General features: G+C 43.8%; 1 protein-coding gene, 1 long non-coding RNA gene and 1 pseudogene across 2 annotated transcripts; 1 reads left to right on the top strand and 2 right to left on the bottom strand.

The window, feature by feature from the left end:
• The first annotated feature begins 39 nt into the window (after window positions 1-39).
• Window positions 40-12,059, top strand: LOC120021616 (protein mono-ADP-ribosyltransferase PARP14-like). The gene is made up of 12 exons (XM_038965416.1): window positions 40-2,577; window positions 2,822-3,058; window positions 6,624-6,845; window positions 7,000-7,144; window positions 7,268-7,423; window positions 7,702-7,764; window positions 8,000-8,185; window positions 8,982-9,185; window positions 9,303-9,923; window positions 10,623-10,774; window positions 11,105-11,279; window positions 11,454-12,059. The coding sequence occupies exons 1-12, from the start codon at window positions 136-138 to the stop codon at window positions 11,735-11,737; spliced, it is 4,887 nt and encodes a 1,628-aa protein (XP_038821344.1). The 5' UTR covers window positions 40-135; the 3' UTR covers window positions 11,738-12,059.
• A 4,137-nt stretch (window positions 12,060-16,196) lies between these two features.
• LOC120021024 lies at window positions 16,197-19,447 on the bottom strand (annotated as a pseudogene).
• A 1,634-nt stretch (window positions 19,448-21,081) lies between these two features.
• Window positions 21,082-22,205, bottom strand: LOC120021790. Its single transcript, XR_005472548.1, has 2 exons — window positions 22,075-22,205; window positions 21,082-21,309 (listed from the first exon to the last, which is right to left on the bottom strand). It is a non-coding gene; the product is annotated as an uncharacterized LOC120021790 (long non-coding RNA).
• Window positions 22,206-26,883: the final 4,678 nt, after the last annotated feature.

Genomic DNA, 26,883 nt, shown 5'->3' with positions numbered 1-26,883 from the left:
AGACAGTCCGTTATCTATGTCGTTTCAGTTGTGGAAACCACTCTAAATAAACATCATGTAATTGGCAAAGTCCCAGTCAACGTGTATCCATACTACGAGTCCTTGGGCACTGCCTTGTATGGAAAGGAGAGGCCAATGTGGAAGATGCCTGACCCTTTCATAGAGTGTGTGCATTCTGCTGTATGGAAATTCCTCTCCATGAAGAGACAGTTGTCCCCCATCACTGACCAGATGAAGGCTCACTTCTGTCAAGTAAACATGGATACTCCTGAGGTTAAACTCAGTCCTTTGCCAACCCTGCTAAGGCAGAAAGGACTAACAAGCGAATATGTAGACGGATGGAAACAGAATGCCTCGATTGTCTTCCGTGACATCATGGCCCAATATGCTGTGTTTGAGTGTTTTGCAAGTGCCCCAGCATGGAAGGCAGTCGAGAAAGAAGTCCGCTCGGTGGTGAAAGAGGATGCTGTCCTAGCTATGGATGCCTCCAAAGGGTCTCTGACAGTTGCAGGTCTGGCCGAAGACACGAAGCGACTCAGGGGGCTGGTGGAAGACCTCATGCAGAGGGCCATGAGTCGGATAGAGAGGCAGAGGGACGGCGTCTCGGAGGAGCTGGACGTGTCCCCTGCCATGTTCTATATCCTGCAGCAGGAAGGACTTCGGAAGCGCGCAGCAGACGAAGCCCCAGAGATGGGTTTTTCTTACAGAGACGACACCAAGAAGTTGGTTCTCTCAGGTCTTGTTGCAGAGGTGTACAAGGTGAAGAACTGGATCCTGGAGAGGGAGCTCAAGATGAATAAGAAGCAGCTGAAGCTGGACCCTTACCTCCTGGACTTCCTGCTGTCAGTGGACAGTATGGAGATGTCCCAGGACCTGTTCACGTCCCGGGGCATCAACGCTGTGTACAGAGTGGAAGGTGGAGAGGTACTTCTGACTGGCAGCTCAGACAGAGCCTTGGCTGATGCAGAGCAGAGGTTGAAGACTGCCCTGTCCCTGCAGAGCCTTATGGTGGAGGATCAGGAGGTGCTGAGGAAGCCTGAGTGGAAGGATCTTAATGACCAGCTGGTGGATGCCTACAACTCCCTAAAGAAAAGAACGGTGGTGATAAAGCTTCACCCAGAGAGCAGAGACAGAATCATTGTGTCTGGCTTCCTGGACCCGGTCAGAGAGGTCAGCAACAGTCTGCGGGACTTTGTTGAAAACTACTCACGAGTCAAAGAGGCTGTCCGTGTCAAGTCCTGTGCCGTGGTTAAATTCATCCAGGAGAACAAATCCCAGGACTGGAAACATTTTGCCAAGCGTGATGAGGTGAATGTCCACTTTGACCCCAGAAGGCCCAAAATTGTCCTTTCTGGAGCCCGTCTCTATGTCAAGAAGGTCAAAGAGAACTTTCAGAAGATGGTGGCACCTTTCTGCACTGATGAGCTCACCATCATGAAGCCTGGAGCAAGGAAGTACTTCCAAGAGAAGGGAAGAATGTTTGTTTCCATGGCGATGAAGGATTACGGCTGTGTGGTGCTGCTGCAGGAAGACTACATGCTGGAGGAAGAAGAGGGCGATGATAAAGATGAGGAGGAAGGGTTTGGCCCGTCATCCTGCTATGAGGTGAGGACACCCAATGGAATCCTGGTCTCCGTCAGTAAGGCTGACATCTGCAAGTTCAAAGTGGACGCAGTAGTCAACGCAGCCAATGAAGACCTGCAGCATATTGGAGGCCTGGCTTTAGCATTACTCAAGGCTGCTGGTCCACGGCTGCAGGAGCTCAGTGATCAACATGTTCGTAATAACCGCCGACTGCAACCAGGAGACGCCATTGTGACAGATGCAGGCAATCTGCCCTGTAAGTATGTGATCCATGCAGTTGGTCCACGGTTCACAGACTTTGACCAGCGAACAGCCATACAGCGTCTGAAACAAGCTGTGAATGAGAGCCTGAGGGAGGCTGCGAAGGTTAACTGCTCAACTGTTGCCGTCCCGGCCGTCAGCTCTGGGATATTTGGCTTTCCTCTGAACCTGTGCACTGAGACCATTGCTGTGGCAGTGCGTGACTACTGTGAGAACCTGAGGGGTCAGACCTCCCTGACTGAGATTCACCTGGTGGACAACAGTGACAACACTGTGAGAGCCCTGGCCAGCGCTGTCCAGAAAACGTTCAATGACCTGCACCCAAAAATGACCATGCCTCTGCAGGGTGCACATAGGGGAAGTGGACAACGGGGAAGTGGACAACGGGGAAGAGGACAACATAGTTACAGACATCAAGGACCTGAATATCAGGGACAGTCAACACGGGGACATAAGCAATGGGAACATGGAGATGGAGGAGAAGGTAGAGGAGGAGGGGGAGGTGGAGGTAGAGGAGGAGGTGGAGGTAGAGGAGGACATGGAGATAGGGGAGGAGGAGTTAGAGAAAGCGGAACTCAAAGAACTTATCATGAAAACCGAGAGGAGCAGAGGAGAGAGTATGGCCAAGAGAGGAAGTTTGAGGGGGTAGGCAGTGGGGAAATCCTACAGACCAATCGCACACAAGAGGGTCTGAAGATCATTCTGAGGAAGGGAAATATCCAGGAGGAATATGTGAGTACACATACCGTAGTTATCAGAGCACCAAGTAAACTATTGTTGTATAATACATGTATTATAAGTAGTACATTAGATAACCCAGAGTATAAGATGTATAATTTGTTTACCTTTCACTCTACTCTTCTTTATCTGGAATGACAGCTGTCTTGTAGAAGTCATAATTTATGTTTGAAAAGAAATACGTAGCTGTTCCGTTCTCGCTTCATGAATGTTTGGTCATTTGTTTTGACACCTCTAGTCTGAGGGCATCGTCAACACCATCTCTGAGGATTTGGACCTGAGTAAAGGTGCTGTGTCCAATGCTATCCTAAAGGCAGCCGGTCCTGGGCTCCAATCAGCAGCCACAGATGAGGCTCGCGCCATCAGATTGGCATATGGTGACGTTGTGGTCACCGACGGTTACAACCTGCGATGTCAGAGGGTGATCCATACTGTCTGTCCCCATTGGGACCAGGGAGCTGGCTCAGCAGAGAAGGTAAGCTATGAGTTATTGACAGTGTTTAATTTGTAAATCCGGAGGTCCCGTAACACGAGTGAGTGAGTACACATAGTGAGTGAGAATGCTGTTCATTGACTACAGCTCAGTGTTCAACACCATAGTGCCCACAAAGCTCATCATTAAGATAAGGACCCTGGGACTAAACACCTCCCTCTGCAACTGGATCCTGGACTTCCTGACGGGCCGCCCCCAGGTGGTAAGGGTAGGCAACAACACATCTATTACGCTGATCCTCAATACTCTGACCCCTTAGTGTTGTGTGCTTAGTCCCCTCCTGTACTCCATGTTCACCCACTGGGTGGCCAAGCACGACTCCAACACCATCATTAAGTTTGCTGACGACGCAACAGTGGTAGGCCTAGTCCCTGACAATGATGAGGCAGCCTATTGGGAGGAGGCAGGAGACCTGGCAGTGTGGTGCCAGGACAACAACCTCTCCCTCAATGTGAGCAAGACAAAGGAGCTGATCATGGATTATAGGAAAAGGAGGGCCGAACAGGCCCCCATTAACATTGACGGGGCTGAAAGTGGAGTGGGTCGAGAATTTCAAGTTCCTTGTTGTCCTCATCACCAACGAACTATTATGGTCCAAACACACCAAGACAGTTGTGAAGAGGGCACGACAACACATTTTTCCCCTCAGGAGACTGAAAAGATTTGTCAGATTCCAAAAAGTTATACAGCTGCACCATCGAGAGCATCCTGACCGGTTGCATCAACGCCTGGTATGGCAACTGCTCGGCCTCTGACCGCAAGGCACTACAGAGGGTAGTGCATAGGGCCCAGTAAATCACTGGGGCCAAGCTTCCTGCCATCCAGGACCTATAGACTAGGCGGTGTCAGAGGAAGGCCCAAAAAAGTGTCAAAGACTACAGTCACTACAAGTCATAGACTGTTCTCTCTGCTACCACACGGCAAGCGGTTTCGGAGTGCCAAGTCTAGGACCAGAAGGCTCCTTAACAGCTTCTACCCCCAAGCCCTAAGACTGCTGAACAATGAATGTTTTCACACTGCTGCTACTCGCGCTGTTTATTATCTACTCATAGTCACTTTACAAATGACCTCGACTAACCTGTTTCCCTGCACATTGACTCAGTACCGGTACCCCCTGTATATAGCCTCGTTATTGCTATGTAATTTACTTGTGTTACTTTTAGATTATTATTATTTTTTACCTTTTATTTAGTAGATACTTTCTTAACTCTATTTCTTAACCTCTCTGCGGTACGGATCCCTTTAGCGGGATCATTTTCCTAAACAACCGCTGAATTGCAGGGCGCAAAATATTACTAAAAATATTTATAATCATGCAATCACAAGTGAAATATACCAAAACACAGCGTAGCTTGTTGTTCATCCACCTATCGTGTCAGATTTTGAAAATGTGCTTTACAGAGAAAGAAATCCAAGCTTTTGTAAGTGTATCAATCAATGCTAGAACAGCTAGCCCCAAATTAGCATGGTCACGAAAGTCAGAAAAGCAATCAAATGAATCGCTTACCTTTGATAATCTTCGGATGTTTGCACTCACGAGACTCCCAGTTACACAATAAATGTTATTTGAGGTGCCGGAGCACATTGAGAAAAAACGTGTCAAACACAACGTAGCAGCACAGCAGACAGAGTAAACAGCCAAGTACAATAGCCTACTGTCTATGTTGGTGAAACGGACAGCACTCTCCAAGGTGCTGATTAATTCAAAGCATTATAGACATCACTACAGTATGCCCACATACTCGAATATAGCTGCGGGGCTTACGCAAGTCCGGATTTCTTATAGCCTAATCTTCTAGACATTGATGTACAGCAACACTTTTAGACAACACTGCAGAACACCCGTCATATGCACACAAACTCATCTGTGGGGTTCACAAGAACCCAATTTAATATCATTTTCAAGACATCAATGTAGCAGTAGAACAAATATCACAATATCAGAATATAACTTCAAGTAAAATAAATCTCTGTAGGCTACAGCAGAACACACATATGAGAATATATAGGCCTCCTGACTATGTGATAATATGAAGCACATATTCAGATAACCTTCACAGTACAGAACAAGTTTGTAAAGGAAAAAAATGTCCTACCTTAGTTTTCCAAACCTCCAGCAATGACTCTCCCCATGTCAAGTCCATTTAACTCCTGAGAGTCCATTTCTTGCTCAAAGCCATGAGCGGGCCTGTGGCTGTGACATTTAGCCTCCTTCTAACGCTGTTCTGAAGACTGGCTGTCGTGTCTATTTTTTCATTTTGAGTGTTAACTATAACCTTTAGCATCGTCTACAAGGCATGCTGCCATCAAATGCACCTTGGTTCGGACATGTTCAAAAGCCTTGTTTCTGAGGGCTCTATGTTGTTGTTTACATCTGAAGATTAGGATGTTAACGTACTGTACATTCCACCCTCTCTGACTAGTTTAATCCCTCCAGTCGTTTCTAGATCCAAGCTCCCTACCTTTTTTCATGTTGTACAGCCCAACTTTGAATTCTGGATGACAAACCAGGGGTTATGTAACCTTTATTTAACTAGGCAAGTCAGTTAAGAACACATTCTTATTTACAATGACTGCCTACCGAGGAAGAGTGGGTTGTGGGTTGCCTTGTTCAGGGCAGAACGACATATTTTTACCTTGTCAGCTCGGGGATTCAATCCAGCAGCCTTTCGATTACTGGCCCTGGGCTCTCACGACTAGGCTACCTGCTGCCCCATGTGTTTGCTTGTTCTTGAACTGCAAATTGCACCTGATCCTAGCACTTAGTCTGTGAATGCACTGCCCCCCTCCCCCAGCTCTCAGTCTTCCTCTCCCTCTGAGTCTGAGTCTCTAGTAGAACTACTAGCTAGTGGAGGTGCCGGTGGTGATGTTGAACTGTTGGGATTAGCAGCGTTGCTAGCTTAGGCATCGCCATCAGGAACAGTTTGCACCTCACACCTCCTGCACTGACAGTTCTCTGGTTTGTTCTGGGTTCAATTCACCATCTTTCTCTAGATTTTTGGACTTGAAAAATGTCATCAAACTCGATTGCCTTTTCTTATCCATTTTATTTGGCTTTCCCACAATTCAAATTCAGTAGTGAGATGACTAATGTGATTAATGTGATTACGTAAGGACCTCTTCACTAGCTGACCACCACTACCAAGACCTGTGTCGAGATCAGTTACTTACCCCACCCTCCCTCCCCATAACCTTTATGTACAAATAAGAGAGCAGGTCTGGAATCAGTGTGGCAGGAAAGGATGAAGGATCCCCACGCTTTTACATGATGGTCTTTCTGTTGGGAAGGAGAAATAACGAGGAGGCAACTTGATTTAACGCTGATCGCTTTTATTAGAATGTATACAGTGCGAACAGTGAAACAATTAATAAACTATGCAGTGATAGGTACTGGATCCGGGCAAATAGGTGCCGGAACAAACCAGGTCAAATCTGAGAGGTTCCGGCAGGATCCAGCTCAAATTAAGCACTGGTTATTGAGAGTGGGAGTGCATCGAAAGGTTTTAGTAACATGTTTCTAAAATTGTCCATGTGTTTGTGATTTAAGATATTGATAACGATGATCAGAGATTGCCTGAGTGAGGCAGAGAAGCATAGGCTGGCATCCCTGTCTTTCCCTGCCATTGGAACTGGGAACATGGGATTCCCTAAGGGCCTGGTGTCCAAGCTTCTTCTGCAGGAGGTCAAAGACTTCAGCCAGAGAAGAAACTCAACACACCTAAAAGAGGTGGCCATCGTGGTCCACCCCAGCGACACCCAAACTGTGGATGTAAGTTTGAAGATGGAAAATGGTTTAAAGGGGGATTCAGTGTTTATCATCACACAGAGGTAGTATTGTTGCATAACCTCACCTTTGTCAGTGTGTGTTGTGCTCTTAGATATGTTTGATAAATGCTCCACACTTTTATATCTCCTGTTTACAGTGCTTTATCAGGGAATTCAAAGGTCAGACACAAGGGTATACTTGGCAGAGTTCACAAGGTGCCGGCCAATCACAACATCCCAAATCCTATGTTGACCAATCACAACATGCCAAATCCTATGTTGGCCAATCACAGCAGCCCTCTGGTAAGCTTAATTCACAGCCTTCAAAGTCTCCCCAAAAATATTCAGCCATTGAGACCCTGCTGCCTCTTTAGAACGTGTCTGTTTCCACAGAACCCCCTTGTCTAAACATGTCATTTTCATTAGGCGCAGGCTTCTTTGGACAGGTGTCATCCCCTTCTCTGGGTGTGTACAGCATGCAGATGGGTCACATTACTTTTGAAGTTTCATCAGGAGACATCACCAAAGAGACCAGTGACGCCATTGTCAACTCCTCTAATAAGGACTTTAACCTCAAATCAGGTGACTTGTACCTCTGACAATAGCATAGGTGTAGTAACTAATGTTTCATGTTTATGAGGCTACTAAGACAAATACTAAGGAACACCTTATAAGGATGTTTAACATGTACACATCTGAAATGTTAGAAATCCAAATGAACAGTGTTTACAGCTACACATTCAGGAAGCAAGCTAAATCCCATACACCCATACACCCCCACAGACACACAACTTATTTAATGGTTAAATTGTTGACTTAAAATAAAGAGCCATATTGTACTAATGTCTTTTTTTCTTCAGGTGTATCCAAATCCATTTTAGAAGGAGCTGGATTGAAGGTGGAGTTGGAGTGCTCAGAGATTGGTGTGTATCCATGTCCTTGAGTCAACATATACTGTAGTCATGTTACTGGTCAAGGAGACTGGTAGTCATGTTGGATATGAATGAGATGACATTTCAGTACTGTTTGATACTGTCTGGTTAAAGTCTAAAGTCAGTTTCTAATCCATGGGTTCTACAACACTGGTGTGCATTGATTGTACATTTTAGTAACTTAGATTCTTGACATCTAAACCTTTCCTTTTATGCTTTTCTACAGTCAAATCCCCAAGCTTCCAACCGTGCAGGATGATCGTGACATCAGCAGGATCTCTCCCATGCAAACACATCATGCACATTGTGGGACAGAATGACCCTGAGATCATTAAAGAGACTGTGTACAATGTTCTCAAGAAGTGTGAGGAGCGAAAGTTCATCTCAGTGTCCTTCCCAGCGCTTGGAACAGGTACTCTGCTTTAATGGTCTTTATTGGACTACACTGTCTTGTGTAGTTGCATGTCTTTATTGTACTTGTTGCCTGTTCTGTTGTGTTCTTTGTTTCTACCGTGAGGTTGTAAAGTGGCCATATGCTTTGCTTCCATGTGCTCTGAAAGGGACTACCTGCTCCTCATAATGACGACCTGCTCCTCATAATGACGACCTGCTCCTCATAATGACGACCTGCTACTCATAATGACGACCTGCTACTCATAATGACGACCTGCTACTCATAATGACTACCTGCTACTCATAATGACGACCTGCTCCTCATAATGACGATCTGCTCCTCATAATGACGACCTGCTCCTCATAATGACGACCTGCTCCTCATAATGACGACCTGCTACTCATAATGACGACCTGCTCCTCATAATGACGACCTGCTCCTCATAATGACGATCTGCTACTCATAATGACGACCTGCTCCTCATAATGACGACCTGCTCCTCATAATGACGATCTGCTACTTTTCTTAGCCTAATTTTCAAATACTCTTGTTCTTTCTACGTCTTTTTCCCCAAATATACTATGCCTCTTTTACTTTTACTTGTTCCTTTCATATTTTCCTGGTCTCCTTCCCTTTCATATTTTCCTTGTCTCCTTCCCTTTCTTCCATATTTGTCTTGTGATTAGTCACTCTCAGGGACAGATTTGCTTCCATTATGTCATTGTCTATCTGTACTTCTGTCTCCATCTATGTCTTTCTGTTTGCCTCCATAGCCATGTCATTGTCTGTCTGCCTCCATCTGTCTGTCTGTCAGGCCAGGGTGGGGCGAGTCCCTCTGCTGTTGCGGACGCCATGATTGACGCAGTGGTGGACTTTGTGAAGAGGAAAAAGGGACAGTTTGTGAGAAGTGTGAAGATCCTGATATTCCAGACTGCCATGGTGACTGAGTTCCACAAGAGCATGAAGAGGAGAGTGGGAGAAGGAGTGGAGGAAAAGGGCATTTTTACCAGGCTAAAAGGTCAGTGAGAATGGAAGTGTGCGAGGTAGAAGACAATATGAGCTTAATGTGTACTAATACAATATAGTTATTATAATCATAAGTGACATGTATGTTATGTGTGCTCTTTCTTCATAGATACAGTGACAACCTACTTTATGGGACCCAGTGATGAGCGCTCTGCCCGTGAAAACTTTGTCATGGAGGGAGAGGAGTTTGCCCCGACCGTGTTCCAGCTGTGTGCAGAGAGCCCCCAGGCTGTGAGCCGTGCCCGGGACTGGGTTAAAAACCTCATAGTGAAGGAGCAAACTGAGAAAACCATCAAGAACCCGTACATCAGCCAGCTGAGCCAGGGGGATGTAGAGAAGTTGCAGGCCATGCAGAGGGAGCTGACGGTCAGGATATGCCTGGAGAAGAAGGGCCCTGATTCCCTGATCCGCCTGGAGGGCCTGAGCCGCGATGTGCTTACAGCAGACGGCCTCATCAGCAACATGGTCCTGGACCAGGAGAGGGCAGAGAACCGCAGACAGGCAGCTTTCCTGGTGAGCAGCCTGGTGGAGTGGCAGTACAAAGACCACAGTGGGACAATGGTGTCTTTTGACATGTTCACCAACTACATCCTGGAGGAGGCTGTGAGAGACAACAGCAAAGTGACAATCAAGATCAACAATGAGGATTATGAGGCAAATGTAGCCCACAAGAGAGCTGTCAAGATTGGGGTCAGAAGAGAAATTGAGTTACTGAGAAAAGACCTGAAAGGTGGGTCCATCCATAATAAATACTCATCTGTCTAGACTGCATTAAAATGAAAGTATGGAGAACGGTGATATTAAATATAAAAGAATGTGTTAATTTTGTGTCCTTTTGTGGATGCATACAGTGTATCAGGGGTCTCCAACCTTTTCTAGAACAAGAGCTAATTTAAATATAGCTTTAAAATAGGCACATTCTTCTCGTATCCTCTACCCTGCAACTCGTCCCCGGGTTCTTGGTGTACAAGAGATGTTTTCTGTCAATATGCCTTGTAAAATAATGGTCAATAAGCAGTATTTGGAATGACAGGACCCATAATATTCTCCATTTAAATTCTCTTGTATTTTCCATAATTCTGTTTTCTCTGTTTTATTTTAACTAGTTTGGGATTTTTCTCAGTGATTCATAGAGAAACAACAAAGTGATGTTCTGAGTGCAGGTCAATGCTTACCTCACATCAGAAGACACTTTTTTGGGTAAAAAAAAATTGATTTGAGTGTAATTCACCTTTATTGAGCATCTAGCAAGAGAGGAATGTGTCATTCTAGCGATGTTTTTCTGCGGTTAGGCCTACTGCTGCAGCACATGTCATGGAACTGAGTATATCATCAATATGCAATTAAAGTTGTGAATGATTGAGTCTTTTTAATGACAATACTTATTGTGTAATAATTTGATCACTAAATGCCAAACTCTTTTGTCCAGACGATACATCAGTGTCTCTACCTGCACACTGGGATGACATGAAGGGTTCCCTCTTAATGCTGGTCCCACTAACTCCAGGATCCAAGGAATACAAAGACGTGGAGAAGAAATTTCAGAAAACTTTGCTCAACAACAACATCGTTTGTAAAAATGTATACCAGAATTTCATTTGCATTCCACAATAGACTGATTTTCTATGGTGACGTTATATGAAAAGCCTTACATTTGACGAATTTGATGTTAGGAATCCCTCAACTATCTTTTTTTAAGACAATAATTTTATTTGTGTTTGCTGCTACATTAAAGACAGCAAAGCGTTTGGGATTTTTTTTTAAAGAATGGAACTGTAATTCCTGGAACCAGTTGAAATGTGTAATTCCTATTCCTTTGCTGTTCGATACATATTTAGCTAGGTGGGATTGCACTTCAGTAATAAATAAATCACTGTCGATTTCTACATGTGTTTTGTTTGCTATTCGAAGATTGAACGAGTCCAGAACCATTCACTGTGGAAGAGCTACCAGATAAGAAAGAACCTCCTGGAGGAGAAGAACAAGCACACAAACAACGAGAAACTGCTCTTCCATGGCACCAGTTCCAACTCCATCACCCAGATCAACAGCCATGGCTTCAATCGCAGCTACGCTGGAGCACATGGTATGAGAATGGTCTCATGGAAACATGTCTGATGACCAATATTCTTTACTGTTATGTTGAGACCTCTTCCTAAGGGAGGAGGAGCTTGATGTTGAGACGTAAATCAATCTGATCAACTGGGTATCATTGTTCATTTTTTTACAACACTTTAAGAACAATATGTTTTTCGTCCAGGTGCTGCATTTGGCAATGGGTCATACTTTGCTGTGGACTCCAGTTATTCAGCAGGAAGATATTCTAAAGCTGATGCACAGGGGATCAAGCGCATGTACCTGGCCAGGGTTCTTGTTGGAGACTACACTCGGGGACAAGCAGGCTTGATTGTTCCTCCTGCCAAACCTTCAGGGAAGGATGCCGATTTGTACGACAGTGTCACAGACAACACCTCCAATCCAACCATGTTTGTGATCTTCAATGATGTGCAGGCTTATCCAGAGTTCCTCATCACATTCCAGTAAATCATATTTAACTGTACCTTCATTAGTATATCATTACTTCACAACAAATTCCATATGTCTGTGTAAAGGGTTTTAATGGTATGTGGGTTAGTTGTTATAGCCATGTCTGAGGTTAGACATCCTTAGACAACTACTCTTTATAGACATAAATTATATTGCTTAGGCCCTGGGCCCAGTTGCATAAAAGATCTTAAATTAATTTTGTCCTTATATTTTCCCTTACATTTTCCTTAAGTTTAACCTCACTAGGGTATGTGGGACGGTAGCTTCCCACCGCTCAACAGCCAGTGAAACTGCAGGGCGCCAAATTCAAAACAACAGAAATCCCATAATTAAAATTCCTCAAACATACAAGTATTTTACACCCTTTTAAAGATACACTTGTTGTAAATCCAGCCACAGTGTCCGATTTCAAAAAGGCTTTACGACGAAAGCACACCAAACAATTATGTTAGGTCAGAGCCAAGTCACAGAAAAACACAGAAATAGAGAAAATAAATCACTAACCTTTGATGATCTTCATCAGATGACACTCATAGGACTTCATGTTACACAATACATGTATGTTTTGTTCGGTAAAGTTCATATTTATATCCAAAAATCTGAGTTTACATTGGCGCGTTATGTTCAGTAGTTCCAAAACATCTGGTGATTTTGCAGAGAGCCACATCAATTTACAGAAATTATCATAATAAACATTGCTAAAAGATACAACTGTAATGCATGGAATTTTAGATCCACTTCTCCTTAATGCAACCGCTGTGTCAGATTTTAAAAAAAACTTACGGAAAAAGCACACCATGCAATAATCTGAGTACAGCACTCAGAGACCAACACAACCCAAACAGATATCCGCCATGCTGTGTAGTCAACAGAAGTCAGAAATAGCATTATAAATATTCACTTACCTTTGATGATCTTCATCAGAATGCACTCCCAGGAGTCCCAGTTCCACAATAAATGTTTTTTCTGTACGATAATGTCCATCATTTATGTCCAAATACCTCCTTTTTGTTCGCGCGTTTTGCCCAGTAATCAAAATTCATGACGCGCGATCACTAGGTCAGACAAAGTCAAAATGTTCCGTTACAGTCCGTAGAAACATGTCAAACGATGTATAGAATCAATCTTTAGGATGTTTTTAACATAAATCTTCAATAATGTTCCAACCGGAGAATTCCTTTGTCTTCAGAAATGCAATGGAACGCAAGCTAACTCACGTGAACGCGCATGGTCAGCTCGTGGCTCTCTGGCAGACCTCTGACTCATTCCCCTCTCATTCGCCCCCACTTCACAGTAGAAGCATCAAACAAGGTTCTAAAGACGGTTGACATCTAGTGGAAGCCTTGGGAAGTGCAATATGACTCCATAGACACTGTGTATTCAATAGGCAAAGAGTTGAAAAACTATTTCCCACTTCCTGGTTGGATTTTTTCTCAGGTTTTTGCCTGCCATATGAGTTCTGTTATACTCACAGACATAATTCAAACAGTTTTAGAAACTTCAGAGTGTTTTCTTTCCAAATCTACTAATTATATGCATATTCTAGCTTTTATGGCTGATTAGCAGGCAGTTTAATTTGGGCACGCTTTTCATCCAAAATTCCCAATGCTGCCCCCTACCCTGGTGAAGTTAAGTCAGTTGCACAAACATTTTAAGGTTGTAACGCTCGTCCTCCTCCTCGTCTGAAGAGGAGCATGGATCGGACCAAAACGCAGCGTGGTTTGAATACATACTTGTTTTATTAAACGAAGACGGACACGAAAAAACACTTGATAAACTACAAAACAATAAACGACGTTAACAGACCTGAACTTGTGAACATATAACATGAAAGCACGAACAGGAAGGAACACACGAATAAAATGAACGAAACGAACGAAAACAGTCCCATGTGGCACAAACACTGACACAGGAACAATCACCCACAAACAAACAGTGAGAAACAGTCTACCTTAATATGGTTCTCAATCAGAGGAAACGTAAAACACCTGCCCCTGATTGAGAACCATATCAGGCTACTAACAATGAACCCAACATAGAAACACATAACATAGAATGCCCACCCAGCTCACGTCCTGACCAACTAAACAAAGACAAAACAAAGGAAATAAGGTCAGGAACGTGACAAAGGTGAATTTCTCCCTTAAATTAAGTAGAAAAGTTAAGGGTGCCCATGAGGTCCCTTAATAAGTGCTTAATTCAGTATGGATATCAATGTAAACAGCATTTGTGGAGGTGGATGTTGCTTTCCTCTGCCCTGGTTTCAAAAGGAAAACCTCCACCACCAGCTAACAATAGAAGCTGCACATTCCATGGCGACACCGCTAGCTGGATAGCTAGCTACCAACTCTGTAAGTTAGCTTGACATAATAGAAACAAGTTGAGAAAAAAGATACTAAAAGAAACATGTTTTGTTATCTTCTGAATCAATTTGTTTCTCCGGTCTTGAATGTAGAAGTTAAATTTTGTGATCTCCCAAAATAAATGCAATCTCTTTGACAAGGTATTCTGTCAGGGTGTTTCCATGGATACCAGAGACTCTTTCCGCATGCATGCCTTCAAACTGCCATAAAACCCTTACATTTTGCCCTTACCTAAGGAAATGTTTGAGGGGCTCTGTGCAACAAAGGTTAGTGATTCATTTGATCTCTATTTCTGCTTTTTGTGACTCCTCGCCCTGGCTGGAAAAATGGTGTTTTTATGTGACTAGGCACTGACCTAACATAATCGCATGGTATGCTTTCGTCGTAAAGCCTTTTTGAAATCGGACACTGTGGTGGGATTAACAATAAACGTATCTTTAAAATGGTGTATAATACTTGTATGTTTGAGGAGTTTTAATTATGAGATTTCTGTCGTTTGAATTTGGCGCCCTGCACTTTCACTGGCTGTTGTCAAATCGATCCAGTTAATTCCCTTCGGTAAGGGAAAGTTATTCCTTAAGGTAAACCCTTAACGCCTCGAGTCGATGTCCGTGCCCCTGTGGTGTGTCTAATTAGCATAATAAAAAAATCTCCATTAAAAATCCGTCGGTTTAAACAAGAGATACAGTATCTGTTTTTTTCACTGCATATGCCGATGTCGCACTTCCGCATCTGCAGTGAAAGGTGACGAGCTAGAGTCGTGTTTGTCAGACCATGAGACATCCCGAAAATCATCGGTCTTCTAACAATCGTCTGTAGCTTCCAAACAGTTTGGCCTACAAACTATTATGACGCCTCTATGGAAAGGTGAGATTCTCGCAAACACGTACATGTTGATGAGACTCATGAACACGATGGTGTTCTCCATTTTGCTCTACGACCCACACACTAATATGACCACTCTGTGGAACGAGACTTTCATGAACATGTCAGTTGTTCTGCTCTAGGACACCCAGTGGCCTCACAAGACTCGTCTGAAGGTTCCCCCATTTGAAAAAATTAATGGAAGTATATATGGAGACTGTTAAGTTCCAAAAATACGTGTTTAAATACATTTTAAAAAATGTTTACTGACCTTATATCTCAGATATAGGACAGACACTTCAGAACAAACTTCCTTTAGATTTTTGGGGGACTATCTGTTGTTCTATGTAGTGAATCTGTTTTTCAATGTGTTTGTATGGGCTTCTTTCTTTCTTTCTGGCCTGGGTGACAGACATTTTCTGTTTCAAGATAAGGCATGACAACTAACATGGAATTGGCTAGCTATAGCAAAAATATACTGTCTGGAATCCAGGCGATCATATCACTCTTAAATAAATTTACCAATCATTCTGACTGTCTTCTCCAACTATTTTCTGGGTCCATGTTCCTTTTGATTTGGTTGTTTCTCCACATTTTAAATAATGTTATCTGGTAGTTGTCTGTGTTAATATACTGTACTGTGTCATGCCTGACAGTGCCTACACCTTAAATAAAAATACATTGGCAAGTGACTTTTAAATAAAAATTTTAGATTGAATTGTATAGTAGAAACATATGTCATTAACATTGATATGCACAAACAGATACAAATTCATTCCATTTGTTTTGTGTCACCTCTGTTCTTGTGTGGATGACTTTACATAAGTCCTTGCCTACAGTGGTGGAAAATGTGTCATACTTGAGTAAAAGTAAAGATACCATAATAGAAAATGACACAAGTAAAAGCAACCCAGTAAAATTCTACTTGAGTAAAAGTCTAAAAGTATTTGTTTTAAAATATACTTAAGTATCAAAAGTAAAAGTATAAATAATTTCAAATTCCTTATATAAGCAAACCAGATGGCACCATTTTATTGTTTTTTAAATGTACGTAAAAGCCAGGGGCACACTCAGACATTATTTAGAGGCAGTAGGGATGACCAGGGATGTTCGTGAATTTGACTATTTTCCTGTCCTGCTAAGTATTCAAAATGTAACGAGTACTTTTGGGTGTCAAGGCAAATGTATGGAGTAAAGTACAATATTTTTCTTCAGGAATGTAGTGAAGTAAAAGTTGTCAAAAATATAAATAGTGAAGTAAAGTACAGATACCCCAAAAAACGACTTAAGTAGTACTTTACACCACTGCTTGCAACGTATGGAGTGCAAGTATCTGTGTAAAAGAGAGTTTGTGTGGGGACTTCTTTAACAATTTCATTTATATTATTCACTATTTGATCTACAATGAGGTCACATGACAGAAACAAAGCAGTCTACAAATCCAGTGGACAAAAGCCATCAGGAAATGACTCCACATTCTGATAAACAGCCAAACATAAAGTGTCATAGTGCGAATGTCACATGCTGACCCACGGGTGAGTGTATCTCGGCAACAGGTGAATGTGGGGGTGGTTGATGTGAGCCAGTACTTTCCAACTGAGGGAACCTATTCCCAGTGGAACTCTCCAGCCTGGCTGTTGACGCAGGGGTACATTATTTACAGGATCCCTGGATGACACTTCCAGATGTCCTTCTTTCCCCTCCGCCAACCTCCTAGAATCCATCCAACATAGCTCTGAGTGGACATGCTGCACCTATTAGGGATGAACACACACACACACATTCAAGTAAATCCAGCTGGGGTAGTCACAGATTCACCAAGTAAATCCAGCCAGGGTAGTCACAGATTCACCAAGTAAATCCAGCCAGGGTAGTCACTGATTCACCAAGTAAATCCAGCCAGGATAGTCACTGATTCACCAAGTAAATCCAGCCAGGGTAGTCACTGATTCACCAAGTTAATCCAGCCAGGGTAGTCACTGATTCACCAAGTAAATCCAGCGAGGGTAGTCACTGATTCCTCAAAGAAATCCAGCCAGGGTAGTCACTGATTCACCAAGTAAATCCAGCCAGGGTAGTCACTGATTCACCAAGTAAATCCAGCCAGGGTAGTCACTGATTCACCAAGTAAATCCAGCCAGGGTAGTCACTGATTCACCAAGTAAATCCAGCCAGGGTAGTCACTGATTCACCAAGTAAATCCAGCCAGGGTAGCCACTGATTCACCAAGTTAATCCAGCCAGGGCAGTCACTGATTCACCAAGTTAATCCAGCCAGGGTAGTCACTGATTCACCAAGTAAATCCAGCCAGGGTAGTCACTGATTCACCAAGTTAATCCAGCCAGGGCAGTCACTGATTCACCAAATTAATCCAGTCAGGGTAGTCACTGATTCACCAAGTAAATCCACCCAGGGCAGTCACTGATTCACCAAGTTAATCCAGCCAGGGTAGTCACTGATTCACCAGGTAAATCCAGCCAGGGTAGTCACTGATTCACCAAGTTAATCCAGCCAGGGTAGTCACTGATTCACCAAGTAAATCCAGCCAGGGTAGTCACTGATTCACCAAGTTAATCCAGCCAGGGTAGTCACTGATTCACCAAATTAATCCAGCCAGGGTAGTCACTGATTCACCAAGTAAATCCAGCCAGGGCAGTCACTGATTCACCAAGTTAATCCAGCCAGGGTAGTCACTGATTCACCAAGTAAATCCAGCTAGGGCAGTCACTGATTCACCAAGTAAATCCAGCCAGGGTAGTCACTGATTCACCAAGTAAATCCAGCCAGGGCAGTCACTGATTCACCAAGTTAATCCAGCAAGGGTAGTCATTGATTCACCAAGTAAATCCAGCCAGGGTAGTCACTGATTCACCAAGTAAATCCAGCCAGGGTAGTCACTGATTCACCAAGTAAATCCAGCCAGGGTAGTCACTGATTCCTCAAATAAATCCAGCCAGGGTAGTCACTGATTCACCAAGTAAATCCAGCCAGGGCAGTCACTGATTCACCAAGTAAATCCAGCCAGGGTAGTCACTGATTCACCAAGTAAATCCAGCCAGGGTAGTCACTGATTCACCAAGTAAATCCAGCCAGGGCAGTCACTGATTCACCAAGTAAATCCAGCCAGGGTAGTCACTGATTCACCACCAGTGGGTGTGGCACTCGTTTCTGCAGGGACACACAGATAGTTGTGGACGTGCGTCTCCACGCTAGCCCCCATGCAGCACAGCAGCTCCTCATAGGCCCTGCGGAAGTCCAAGTTCAGGGCCGGGTACAGGATGGGGTTGACAGCGGAGTTAAAGTAGCCCAGCCACAGCACCACAGAGAGGGCAGTAGCAGGGGGATTAGTCTCTGCCCTGATGCCCATGCAGGTAAAGGTACAATAGTGAGGTATAACCAACAGATAACTAAGGGCCCCGGAACTGCTGCTAGTGTCACTGTGGCCTTGTGCTCCCGCGCTGTGGCCGCCGCTGATGCTCTGCGTGCGATTGAAGCAGTGGCAGCTCGGATACGCCGTACCCGAATGGATGGATGAAGACAGGTTAGAGAAACAGGTCAGCAGATGGACGACTGAGCAGATTACATTAATAAATGGATGTAACTCTAAGAGCTACTACTAATTCTTCCAGTACTACTATTGATGCTCCAGACATAATTACTAGTATCACTTCTACCACTGGTAATGGTACTACTGCACAACAAATATGGATAAGAAATAAAACACTAACCTGTTCACGTGCTATCCAAAAGATTCAGTGGTACATATCGTACATGACCAGTAGTGGGAGGTAGAAGTTACCAAAGGCATCCAGAAGCACGTAGTTGTTGTGCCATTCAAAGCGGCAGGTGCGTCCCTCCACCTCGACCCAGTCCAGGTTCTGCACCCTGAAGTCACCTGTGTTCCAGCCCAGGTGGATGGGGAGGAAGGAAGTGGGGAAGAGACCCAGATGACAGTGATGGCCTGAGCTACCCGGGGAGGGGTGACTCTGCGGAGGCCGCATAGCGGAGTTGAGATGGCCTGGTAACGGTCCACACTGATCGCCAGCAGGGTCAGGATGGAGGCTGTACAGAGCATCACATCCAGAGAGATGTAGATGTTACAAAGGATGCCCCCCAGGGGCCAGTGTCCACTCAGCAGCTCCCGGGTGGCAGAGAGTATCAGCACCAGCAGACCCAGTAACAGATCCATCACGGCTAGCAGAAAAAAGCCGTTAGAAATGCGGCACAGGCGGCGGCTGAGCCCCACGGCCAAACACATCAGCATGTTCCCGTTGATGGTATGCACGATGAAGGACACTAGAAACAGCCAACGGAGAGCCGTGTAGAATATGGAGTCCCACCCCCTCCGCTAGGTCACAAGGACCAGCCTGCCTCCGCATCAGTCCACTGCTACTGGCAGCTTCTCTGCTCCTGGAGGCAGGACTACGGACAGGGCTACTGATAGAATCCAAGCCTCAACGCTCTTCTTATCAAGTGTCATGACATGGACCTTTCTGGGTATAGATCGTGGCATCCCCCTCTCTCTCTCTCTCTCTCTCCTACACCCAGGTTCTGTTATCTCAGGTCGTAAATTCCTGGAGGAGACTCTCTCCTCCTGGTCATGCAGTATAGAGAGAGAGAGTTTCACAGTAGAACAAATTAACTTCTACTACATCACAGAACTTGAGAATAGAACAATATCCATGTTTTGGAGAATGTGTAAACGGTCGGTGGAGAAGCCAGCTACGACCCGGTCCGTTTTGTTTCATGTTTGTGACCTCATGAAAGACAATACAGCCACATTACCATAACTCTGTTTATACAGGTGCCTCTTGAGGTGTGCGTCTAATTATTGTATAAAATGAATGAGTAAAGATGAAACTATTTGTGAAATGATGTAATGCTATGTTAAACCGTTAATGTGTGAGAAATGTATTCCCTTTAAAGATTAACTAAGTCATTGGCCCACCCCCATGAGCACAGACATTATCTAGCTCATGGGACAGCCCTTTTCTACTGTTATGAATAAAACCTCCACCTGAAGAAATCCTCTTCAGACCATGCATACCTCGGTCAGCTGAGGGGGCAGAGGTTTGAGTAGAGACCCCAAAAACCTCAGTTTAAGCAAAGCTTTGAAGTATCCATTCTAACCACGAAAGACTTCAGGGAAGCAGAGAGACGCTCGGTTTAACTTTCCAACAGAAGGACTGACGATTCCAACAGAGATCACGACGACACACTGGGCGTTAATATATATTGATTGCCGTCATATCGGCTTAGCCCACTAGGGAACCTCCCCTATCATTTCCTTGTAACCATATCTACTGTTTATTTATGCATTTATGTGATTATTTAGTTAGTAAATAAATGATTAAGACAATTGATGTATGGATGTGTAACGGGCCTCCTCCTTCTCTTCATCCGAAGAGGAGTAGCAAGGATTGGACCAACGTGCAGCGGGTTGTGAATACATAATGAACTTTATTAACAAAACTAAACTAAACACACGAAGAACACTTGATAATTTTACAAAACAACAAAACGGAGTAGACAGACCTGGACATGCGTACTTACATAAAACGAAGAACTCACGAACAGGAAAATGACTACACAAAAGAACGAACGTACAAACAAACCGAGACAGTCCCGTGTGGCGCGACAAACACAGACACCGGAGACAATCACCCACAAACAAACAGTGAGAACAACCTACCTTAATATGACTCTCAATCAGAGGAAACGTCAAACACCTGCCTCTAATTGAGAGCCATACCAGGCAACCCAAAACCAACATAGAAACAGAAAACATAGACTGCCCACCCAAAACTCACGCCCTGACCAATAAACACATACCAAACAACAGAAAACAGGTCAGGAACGTGACAGGATGATTCATAGTAAAGGCTGGGTTCGTGCAGATAACCAACAATTCACGATGTTACGACGTTTGGAATGAGACTAACGTGAGGTAAAGAATAATTTATTAATTAGAAGACTAATTGATCAGATATTAAAATATTAGGAAAATTATAACTTTGTAATCTGAAGATTGTCCTTGGTGTCCCAACTTCCTAGTTAATTACATTTACATGATTAGTTTAATCATGTAATAATAATTACAGAGAATTGATTTGATAAAATAACAGTCTTCAATTTAATGATGCCAAAGACACGACACAAGCTTGTTGAGGACTTGGTATAATGACAGGGTCCTGTCAATTCAGCTGTCAGTATCTATCAGATTAATGTGTGCTTCTGATGGGGTTGCACTGCGGGGGGATGCTGTATTGCCGATGCAGTGGAGGATGTTTTTTAGCCATCTCTGTTTTCACCGTTCCGCAGCAGATGACCTCTGAAGCAGCCCTGATGAACAAAAAATGAAACAATGGCCATTAGGCTATGCTATAATCGGGCTCTGTGGAGATTATATTTTAACACAAATAAATTGTGCTTGAAAGATTAGTGGAATCTGTGTGGGTAGCTGGACAGGTAGGATGACTGACAGTGAAGGTGAACAGGGGGTCACGTGTCAGGTGACAGAAGAATGGATGAGACTGAGGCAGGAATTCCTTTAACCATAAAGTGGTATATTTACTGAGTAGTCTGTGCTGCATAACAAAGGAAACAAAATAACATGTATCCAATCAAATTCATAATCACAAAGATCAAATCATAACAATCATTCATTATTAACATAATTAGGGAATTCAACAATCCAGTTCATTAAGAAGTCAATAGTAATCACCCGTGAGTCATTTAGGCTCTTAACTATTTATCATAAATCATGAAATAAATACAAACAGTGAATGGTCATTCAATCTATAATCTCCTTTAGTTTGATATCAAAGTCGATCAGTTAGCAAACAATGCCGTTTCTCATTTCACCCTTTCAATTGTCTTCATGTGTACATGTAATTAATTGAATTACATATTAACCATATCGATTGCATAATTGGCCTATGAGGATCCGTATGGCCGCGATCATTTACAATTCACATTACACAATATGTTTGAAGCGTGCGCTCCAAGCCACGCTCCGCGGTAATAACTATAAACAATAACTGATGGCCCACTCTCCCGATCGCAACAGATAGTTCAGATGAAAGGTAACAGAGTCGGTGGACTTACGTGAATTCATGGACGCACAGAACTTCTGGAGCAGACGGAGTTAAGGAAGAGAAAGCAGCGAGATCAGGCGATGGCGTTTTCCTCCTTTTATGTGGATGAGATCTGTCGGTCATTGCCACCTGACCTAAATAAAGCGCTCTGGCCCAGCTGAGTAAGTGGCCATGAATTAAAGGATTATTCCACCAACTTCATGGGCCTTTTCTACAGTGCTTTAGTAGGCTGATGTTAAGTAGTACGAGGTAGAGGCTGTGTTGGATGACATAGCAGCCATTGCATTGACCCATAAGAGAATGATCTCATTACGCAATAATATCATAGAGACCAAGTACAGATACTGGGGTGCAAAAGAGCAGAAATAAATATCAATATGGGGATGAGGTAGTGGATGCACAATTTACAGATGGGCTGTGTACAGCTGCAGCGATCAGTGAGCTGCTCAGATAGCTGATGCTTAAAGTTAGTGAGGGAGATATAAGTCTTCAACTTCAGCAATTTTTGCAATTCGTTCCAGTCTTTGGCAGCAGAGAACTGGAAGGAAAGGCAGCCAAGTAGGTGTTGGCTTTGGGGATGACCAGTAAGATATACCTGCTGGAGTGCGTGCTACGGGTGGGTGTTGTTATGGTGACCAGTGAGCTGAGATAAGGCAGAGCTTTACCTAGCAAAGACTTATAGATGACCTGGAGCCAGTGGGTCTGGCGACGAATACGTAGCAAGGTCCAGCCAACGAGAGTATACAGGTTGCAGTCGTGGGTGGTATATGGGGCTTTGGTGGATGGCACTGTGATAGACTACATCCGATTTGCTGAGTAGAGTGTTGGAGGTTATTTTGTAAATGATATTGCCAAAGTCGAGGATCGGTAGGATAGTCAGTTTTACGAGGATATGTTTGGCAGCGTGAGTGAAGGAGGCTTTGTTGCGAAATAGGAAGCCAATTCTAGATTTCATTTTGGATTGGAGATGCTTAATGTGAGTCTGGAAATAGAGTTTACTGTCTAGCCAGACACCTAGGTATTTGTAGTTGTCCACATATTCTAAGTCAGAACCGTCCAGAGTAGTGATGCTAGTCGGGCGGGCAGGTGCGGGCAGCGATCGGTTGAAGAGCATGCATTTAGTTGTACTAGCGTTGAAGAGCAGATGGAGGCCACGGAAGGAGTGTTGTATGGCATTGAAGCTCGTTTGGAGGTTTGTTAACACAGTATCCAAAGAAGGGCCAGATGTATACAGAATGGTGTCGTCTGCGTAGAGGTTGATCAAGGAATCACCCGCAGCAAGAGCGACATCATTGATGTATACAGAGAAGAGAGTCGGCCCGAGAATTGAACCCTGTGGTACCCCCATAGAGACTGCCAGAGGTCCGGACAACAGGCCCTCCGATTTGACACACTGAACTCTATCTGAGAAGTAGTTGGTGAACCAGGCGAGGCAGTCATTTGAGAAACCAAGGCTGTCGAGTCTGCCAATAAGAATGCGGTGATTGACAGAGTCGAAAGCCTTGGCCAGGTCGATGAAGACGGCCGCACAGTACTGTCTTTTATAGATGACGGTTATGATATCGTTTAGTACCTAGAGCATGGCTGAGGTGCACTCGTGACCAGCTCGGAAACAGGATTGCACAGCGGGGAGAAGGTGCGGTGGGATTCGAAATGGTCAGTGATCTGTTTGTTAACTTGGCTTTCGAAGACTTTGGAAAGGCAGGGCAGGATGGATATAGGTGTCACCCCCTTTGAAGAGGGGAACGACCGTGGCAGCTTTCCAATTTTTAGGAATCTCGGACGTTACGAAGGAGAGGTTGAACAGACTAGTAATAGGGGTTGCAAAAATGGTGGCTGATAATTTTAGAAAGAGAGGGTCCAGGTTGTCTAGTCCAGCTGATTTGTACGGTTCCAGGTTTTGCAGCTCTTTCAGAACATCTGCTATCTGGATTTGGGTGGAGGAGAAGCTGAGGAGGCTTGGGCTTGGGAAGCTGAGGAGGCTTGGGCAAGCAGCTGTGGGGGGTGCGGAGCTGTTGGCCAGGGTTGGGGTAGCCAGGAGGAAAGCATGGCCAGCCGTAGAGAAATGCTTATTGAAATTCTCGATTATCATGGATTTATCAGTGGTGATAGTGTTTCCTAGCCTTACTGCAGTGGGCAGCTGGGATGAGGTGCTCTTATTCTCCATGGACTTTACAGTGTCCCAGAACTTCTTGGAGTTAGAGCTGCAGGATGAAAATTTCTGTTTGAAAAAGCTAGCCTTTGCTTTCCTAACTGACTGTGTGTATTGGTTCCTGACTTCCCTGAAAAGTTGCATATCGCGGGGACTAATCGATGCTAGTGCAGTACGCCACAGGATGTTTTTGTGCTGGTCGAGGGCAGTCAAGTCTGGAGTGAACCAAGGGCTATATCTGTTCTTAGTTCAACATTTTTTGAAAGGGGCATGCTTATTTAAGATGGTGAGGAAATTACTTTTAAAGAACAACCAGGCATCCTCTACTAACGGGATGAGGTCAATATCCTTCCAGGATACCCAGGCCAGGTCGATTAGAAAGGCCTGTTCACAGAAGTGGGAGCATTTGACAGTGATGAGGGGTGGTCGTTTGACCGCGGACCCATAACGGATGCAGGCAATGAGGCAGTGATCACTGAGATCCTGATTGAAAACAGCAGAGGTGTATTTAGAGGGCAGGTTGGTCAGGATGATATTTATGAGTGTGCCCGTGTTTACGGATTTGGGGTTGTACCTGGTAGGTTCCTTGATAATTTCTGTGAGATTGAGGGCTCTAACATTAGCTTAGACTTGACCAAGGTATTGAAAATGTCCAGACTGCTGAAAATGTTCATGTTCTTGTGGGATTATGATCTAATTGGCTAAATGGATACAGTCTCTTTTTTTCACAACCAGTGACAGTGAGTTCTGTTGTTCCCACTATCTGACCTCCCTCTGCACCTCCCTAACCCAGGTAATGTAGCTAGTGTTCCCATTACAGACAGATGAAACATCGCATGCACAGTTCTGGTTGATCCAATACACTCATTAAGGATGGATGACAATGGCATAGGGTTGACTGACTGTGAGCTGGAAGTTGATATGATTACACTGTGCTATCAGAGCTCCAATCAGATAACAGAGAGGCATGAGGCAGGAACAGACAAAGTCCACAGCAGGAAGCCAGCTAGCCCAGTACAGGGCAAACATTATTTACTGTGCTCACAAGATCAGGACTTTACAATAGTCTGAAGATAAGGGCTGACTGTATTTTAGGGAAACTGGAACAGAATGTCTGCAGTCGATCACACTCTAGTCATATCATGCATAGTTTTGGTGAAGCGGGCCTGGGCAAAAAGTTTGTTTAACTATCCTTGTGAGGTCCAAATAATTGATTCCCATTAAAAATCCTATTTTGGTGGCCTCTGGTACATTCTAATGCCTTGATTACATCTGAAATAAACAGCGAAATTATTAAATACTTTTTGAGTTTACTTCCCAGATTGGACACATTTGTTATGGTATTGTGTAAAAAGACATGACTTTACAATTTAAATGACTGAAAATGTATGAATTCAGTGTATTGTTAGTTGATTTGGATATTGTTTAGGTCTAGGCCTATATGATCAGGACTATTTCCTAAGTAAAAGAACATTAAACCTGTCACGACTCCCGCCGAAGTTGGCTCCCCTGCCTGTTCGGGCGGTGCTCGGCGGTCGTCGTCACCGGCCTACTAGCCGCCACCGATCCCTTTTTCCTTTTCTACTAGTTTTGTCTTATTAGTTGCACCTGTTCCTATCTCTGTTTTCTTGATTTTCTAGCCTATTTAAGCTTGTTAGGCCCGCTCTAGTTTGTGCAGGATTATTTTGTGTTCACGTTTAGTGTTGGCTGTGGTTTTGTGCTCCGGACCGTTTTTACCCTGTGTTTGGGTTGGTCTGTGTTTTCCGCCCTGTGTTTGGGCATGACCGTTTGTGCCGGAATAAAAGTATCTATTTTTCTTGAACCCTCTGCTCTCTGCACCTGACTCCTTCCTTCCACTCCTAGTCATCCGTGACAAAACCTTTTTTAACATTTAACCTTTCTTCTCTTTTAAGTCTTATTTAAGTTAAAATACATATTGAAGTCTTATTTACAGTTTTACTGCAAGATATGAATTGCCACAACAATGTTTGTTCTTCAAATTATATATTTTATTAAAACAGAAAAATTATGTTCAGAGTCTGACTGTTTTCATTATCATCATAGCTAACAGCTACACAAAGTGGTAGACATGTGCACTGCACACACACATTGGCATTGCCGTTGCCTCTTCAGAAAGTTGCAGGAAATACGAATCACTGATGCATTTTGTTCATGTCTTGATAAACTTAATAATAAATGTTCAATACATTTAGCTGATTCCCTACTAAGGTCAATACATTTTTGAATATTTTTTATTCCATTTTAATGCCTGGATTCGGTGAGGGCCCTATTTATACTATTTGGACCAGAACGAGGCTCTCCACTACCTATTGTTCCTGCATTAATGATTTGTGGTTGTATTTTATTACAGATCCCCATTAGCTGCTGTCAAGTTTCAGCTACTCTTCCTGGGGTCCAATCATCATTACATAAAATAACCAGTGGTATTTTGCGGGTACTATTTAATGAAGCTGCCAGTTGTGAGGCGTCTGTTTCTCAAACTAGGACTTGTGAGGCGTCTGTTTCTCAAACTAGGACTTGTGAGGCGTCTGTTTCTCAAACTAGACACTCTAATGTTCTTGTCCTCTTGCTCAGTTGTGCACCGGGGCCTCCCACTCCTCTTTCTATTCTGGCTAGAGACAGTTTGCGCTGTTCTGTGAAGGGAGT

This window comes from Salvelinus namaycush, chromosome 26 (assembly GCF_016432855.1).
Source record: "Salvelinus namaycush isolate Seneca chromosome 26, SaNama_1.0, whole genome shotgun sequence".
Lineage (NCBI taxonomy): Eukaryota > Metazoa > Chordata > Actinopteri > Salmoniformes > Salmonidae > Salvelinus > Salvelinus namaycush.
The sequence above is the reverse complement of the archived record's forward strand: the minus strand, read 5'-3'. Positions and strand labels throughout refer to the sequence as shown.